Source organism: Drosophila willistoni, assembly GCF_018902025.1.
Source record: "Drosophila willistoni isolate 14030-0811.24 chromosome 2L unlocalized genomic scaffold, UCI_dwil_1.1 Seg168, whole genome shotgun sequence".
NCBI classification, from domain to species: Eukaryota; Metazoa; Arthropoda; class Insecta; order Diptera; family Drosophilidae; genus Drosophila; species Drosophila willistoni.
In genome coordinates this window covers 5,498,367-5,504,025 of record NW_025814047.1, presented here as the reverse complement: position 1 = coordinate 5,504,025, position 5,659 = coordinate 5,498,367, and the positions used below count along the sequence as shown (strand labels likewise).

Genomic DNA, 5,659 nt, shown 5'->3' with positions numbered 1-5,659 from the left:
CTAAAAAGAGAATCAAAATAACCTATTCAATTATTTTATCTTTATGAGTTTTTAGTGCCTTCGTTCACCAAAAATTAGTCCAGAGTTGATGTTTGCAGCAACCGCCTGAGATACCTTAAAACTTCTTTCATTGCCAGGATCGTTCACCATTGCTTCGTCAATCAAGTCCATCGCATTTGAAATTTGTTTAGAAGTTAAACACTGTTCTTCGAACATTTCTACTTAACCGTCAACGAGTTTTGATAGCAAGACGCAATTATAAACAAAAGTAGGTAAGCTAGATGTCAATGTTGAAAAACGTAAAACTGCCAAAAATTCGAAGCCAATGTTGGTAAAAGTTGATATTGGCGTTACAATGGCTGATTTAGAAAAAAAAAGTTAAACACTCGAACTCGAAACGACGCAACAACGAAAATATAACGACGCACAGTGAAAATTAGTACTAATAAAGCAGCGACGCAACTTCGAAAAAACGCAAAACGAAACGACGCAAAGCGAGGTCTAGGTGTATTTCTAAGCTCTGCTAAATGCACTGAATTTTAAAATAAAGTGAAAGTGAAACTTTATTATTTAAAAAAAAAATTTTTTTATGATTTTTCAAAATATTCATAATATGAAGTTCTGTTGAATAACGCCGTTAAATTTGTTTTGAAAAATATTAGACATGATATTTTTTCAACAAAGAACAAATCTCGAAAAAAATAATGCAATACTGTAGCATTTGTCTTAGGTTTGGACTTATCTTAGGGACTTATATGGGCTCAAAAAGTGGAACTGCAATGGCTATTTTGGGCATCTTCTGCGCCTACCTTAAAAGCACGATTCTAAATGTTAATACATATTTTGGTAGAGTGTCAACACCTAAAGATTTCCAGTTTTGTTGATTGCAACATACTCGTAATATAAAGGTCCTATATACAATTTTAATCATAAACGAATTAATCTGTCGTTTAAACTTGAGTAACTTCTTTGACAATCATAGTTTCAGAAAATAATCAGAAATATATACACATATGAATACCTCATAGAATCCTGAATGCTTCCTTAATGCTAAAAAAAAAAGTATTATAATTTTGCTACACCAAAATCCATGTCAAACTCCATTAGTTTATATAGAAAATTTGCTTTATTCTTGTTGCTAGCAAATTGTATGTTCAAAATAAGTAAAGCTCTACACCGTTTATCACAAGAGTTCAATTTCGTGGGGAGGGGAAAGATTCATTTTACATTCCCGATTTAACATTCACTGTCAACAATTTAAAATCTCGATCGCTAAGCAATTGCCATTTATAGCCCAATATCTGAGAGATTTCCCTCTCCATCGATTCATAGGAACGGGAGTTACGTTTAAGCCACAAATAGAATTCATCACTCCATTCGGGATGGCGAGGCCAGTCGCTGCGCAAAATAACAGCAAATCGTCTAACATGTAAATTACGTAAATTTTTTGCTGTACGAGCAATTAGTAGGAGAGTTGCAGTAGAGATTTTTTCCCGTATAATCTGTAGGATGAAGGACATTGTCATAGAAATGTATATAGATAGAGATGGGTACAGAAAAAACACTCACCAATGTGTCCAAATTATAACACTGGCGACACATCAGCATAATCAGGCCATCGATGCGATTGTGAAACGGTTTTGGACTGGTAAAACGCGGCAGTAATTCATGTCCATAGACAGCCAGAGTGTTCTTATATTGATCCACCATGCGAACAAGAAGGTCAGCACGAACACGTGCCTGCGGTGCCCAATATGTGATACTGTGAACTGGAGCCTCGGGCTGCAGGACTACCTCGCCATCGGTCATATTCTCTAGCCTCAAATGGACACGTAAACGTGGATTGGTCTTTTTCAGATTGCGCCAGGCTTTAACTCCACAGGCGCTGATGGTCAGATAATTTGGTGTATAGCAATTTTGCAGCAAATGCAAATGACGCAGTTTTGTATCCGCCAGCAAGGACAACACATCGTCATCAATATTTTGTGGTGAAATGGTCAGCACCTAAGAGCGGAGCGGGACAAAGAGATTGTTTGATTACAAAAGCTAGAGGACAATCTAGAGAGAGAGAGAGAGAGAGAGAGCTTCATGTGACAGCTACCTGTAAATTGAGAAACATTCCAACATGCATAATGGGACAATGCATTGTCGTCACATTGACTAGATTAAGGACACGCATTTTGGTGCAACAACTGCAGACGACTTCATCAAGCAAATGCTTAGCCTCGAAACGTTCCAAAACAAAGTCAACCAATTTCAATGTATGCAAATCAGTCAAACGTAACAACAACTCCTTGAGACCCTTTAGCAATTGTCCTCCAGTGCCAAAGAGCTTAATACCCTCCGGATCATTGGGCTGTGACATGTTGCAGGGAAAATTATAGACCAGAGCACGTATACGTCGACCCATTCCGATTAGATCTGCTTGTGGATTCGCCTCGTTAGCCTAAAAGAAACCCCAATTACAATCAAATAAAATATATATAATAAAATTTCATTACCTTATCCATGCTCCAAGATAACATAGTCATAAACTGATAGATATTATTAAAACTATGCCATGGACGAAACTCAATACCTCGCAAATGTTTCCCAATTTTGGCCAAACAATTCTGTGTTCGCATATGATCCAAACAATATTGCCAACCAGAATAATAATTATATTTAGGGCGGGTTAATGTTCGATCGTCGACCACAAAGTTATTCCAAACTGTGGGCAAATAAAAGGCTCTATACCATTGGCGACAGACCTACAAAAGAGTAAGGAAGGTAATATATGAATTTAATTTCAATATTAAAAAAAATAATTTAAAGGGTCAGTGTTTTTATAAAATTAGCATTCCTATTACCGTCAGTCGATTCAGATTTGAGAAAATATATTGTAAGATAAATTAAAGCATGTTCTAGGTCATGAAAAGAAAAACTCCAAATATTTTTAGTTTTTCTCTTTCCAATATTTCAATATTTCACTTAGGCAACGGTCTTTAAATCAAGTAGTATATCAACAAAACACAATTTTAGAAAACAAATTCCAGAAAAAGTTACGAAATTGAGTTTAATTCTATCCCTTTGATTTTCATACATATATGAAAATCTTCTCTTTCTCTAATGCGTAACTAAGGTCTTTACAGAAAAATTAGATCACTATGTTTACCTTTTTACCTTAAAGGTACTTCTATCGTTTCTCGTATGGGATCTTATTTCACTAGTTCGAGTTAAACGATTCGGAGGAGATTATAAACATTGTACACAAAAAAAGAAAAGATCAAATAAAAAAAAATCGTTGCAAGCCTTAAAAAAATTCCACATGAGAAACTTACTTTTAGTGTGGATTTGCAATATTATTATTTTTTTTTTTTTGAAATTCTCGTTCATATAAGATGCTCGTATTAAAAATTAGTTAATATTACTCTTTGTTAAGAGAACTTTAGGGCGACCTAAAAACCAGTACCAAAAATTAAAATATTTCGTAAAAAGAAGCATTATTTTCGTTTAACAAAAGAAATGAATTTTCAATGAAAGGAATGTATTGTTAAGACCTTCAAATCGCAAGGATGTTTGCTAAAAGTTCTTACATGGATGACGTACCTAAATATATGTATTTTAGAATTATTGAATCAAAGCCATGACGAGCTATTAACATTATTTCATCAAAGTTCATAGTTTGTTTCTAAAGTTTTCTTCCTTTATGAACTAGTTTCTATGTATGCATATCTACGTAGAGAATTCCTATATTTAGTATGAGCTATATATATTATATATATCAATTTGTTGTTTTTCTTTTGAAGGGTCAGCAAAAACAAAGGTTTGAGATATAATAAATGCACATTAAATGTTGAATAAAAACATTTTTGACAACTTCTCTAAACAAGCTCTAATTTTGGCATGTTTGTCGATTAAAAATGTCAGCAATGAAAATTGTTTATAAAACTAAATGAATCAAAGACAAATTTTGCAAGTGCGCAAAATGTGAATTACAAATTTGTTTCATCAAGTGTTAGAAGTTTTCCAAACTACATATTGAAAATCCACAGAAGGAAAAAACTTTGCTGTAGCTGAGGAAACCAAAAGTTTCAGGTTTTTGGGGAATTTATACTGATTTTAATTCTGTAATGAGCAAGATGAATGTTTTTGTTTGGTAAGAAATTTTTATGAAATTTAATTACTGCCATTTGCATTCCACAGCAGTATTCGCTATCACTTCTAATGTTAAAACTAATTGGGAAATATAACTAGATAAAGCGTAAAAAAAAAACATAGATCACAACTACAAAAATTACATTAGGTTTGCAGATGTAGTGATAAAACATGAGTGAAAGGTTTATCAAAAGAATAAAATTTTGATTATTTATTTTTGAGTTTCCTTTATATACCTATGAAATATTATTTAGAACTGAATAAATTATGGTGAAAACTTGTAGATCTATAGAAATTAAGAATTAGATCTAAGCTGGCTTCATTTGAACATAACATTTTTATTCGATTCCGATTCGTCAGAATCAAAAACTATTAGTACTCAAGACCTATGTATATATACACAAGACTAAGGTGTAATTTGAAGCAGATTATTCTTTGTCAGTCTTTGCTTTTTAGAAATTGATACCTACCAAACTGGCATAGTAACGTTCTTTGGGCGATAGATATGTAAAGACTTCTTCAAGTATTAAATCGGGTAAATAACACCAATTTGAATAGACTCTTTTGACGTGATCCAATCCATTTTTGGTCCCATCATCGTCATCATCATCCTCATCAATGTCTATATAGCAGGCTGAAATCATGAGAAAATAAATCAATCCATTTATAAACAAATTTTATGTCAATTCTTAGTTTTTCTTTTACCTTTTTCATTCTCATCAATTTTCCAGCCAGCCTTTTGCATAACTTCTAATCCACCGGCTTTGCCTCTGTTTCCAGCGGTTAATGAAGTCATTGTTGTTTTTTTGCTTTCCTATTCCCTATTTTTGTTGTACTATTTGTTATGAATTTTTGTTGATATAACAAAATATTTACAGAACAAAATGCCGCACAAAACTATATGCACTCTGAGTTTTGAAATTTACTTTTTTTTTTTGGCACAACGTTCTTTATTTTGGTGTCTCTTATTTATCCGATTTATTTATTTATATATATTTATATCTCGCTGTCGTTTGTATATAGTTTTTCTTCCCTACTTTTGGTATCGGACCGTGCCGGGCATTGCATTCAACCGCTTCGCGTTTGGCCCACGACTGCCGTCCATTTGCCCGATACAGTTGGCTATTTTCGAGAACCGAAACGAAACAGCACAAAAAAAGAAAAAAAGAAGAGAAAAAAACACGCACAATTTTCAGTTTTCAGTTTTCTAGTTTCTAGTTTTCGAAATTGTTAGATTCTCGCATCCTACATGTAATTGCTGTCTCTCTGCCTATCTGTCAGTGCTTTTTCCCATTTTTTTCTTTGGTTAATAATTTGTAGCTTTTGCTTTTTCGTTTTTTTGGTTATAATTAGAAACCGGCGTCTTGGGCAAGGTCTCGGGGCCTTTGTAACGAAATGTGGCATAGAATTGGGGCAACTTGTTGCGATCACTCTGTCGATGTGTGTGTGTGTGTGTGTGTGTGTGTTGAGGTGTTAATTATAAATAAACAGCCGTGTTATTTGGATTTGTTTTGAGCAGCGA

The 5,659-nt window shown here is 33.6% G+C and overlaps 1 protein-coding gene across 1 annotated transcript; it reads right to left on the bottom strand.

Annotated features, from left to right (window-relative positions):
* Positions 1 to 1,103: 1,103 nt before the first annotated feature.
* LOC6640714 (F-box only protein 39) lies at positions 1,104 to 5,378 on the bottom strand. Its single transcript, XM_002063830.4, has 6 exons — positions 4,843 to 5,378; positions 4,608 to 4,771; positions 2,502 to 2,750; positions 2,102 to 2,446; positions 1,570 to 2,004; positions 1,104 to 1,502 (listed from the first exon to the last, which is right to left on the bottom strand). The coding sequence occupies exons 1-6, from the start codon at positions 4,931 to 4,933 to the stop codon at positions 1,224 to 1,226; spliced, it is 1,563 nt and encodes a 520-aa protein (XP_002063866.2). The 5' UTR covers positions 4,934 to 5,378; the 3' UTR covers positions 1,104 to 1,223.
* Between the last annotated feature and the right edge of the window lie 281 nt (positions 5,379 to 5,659).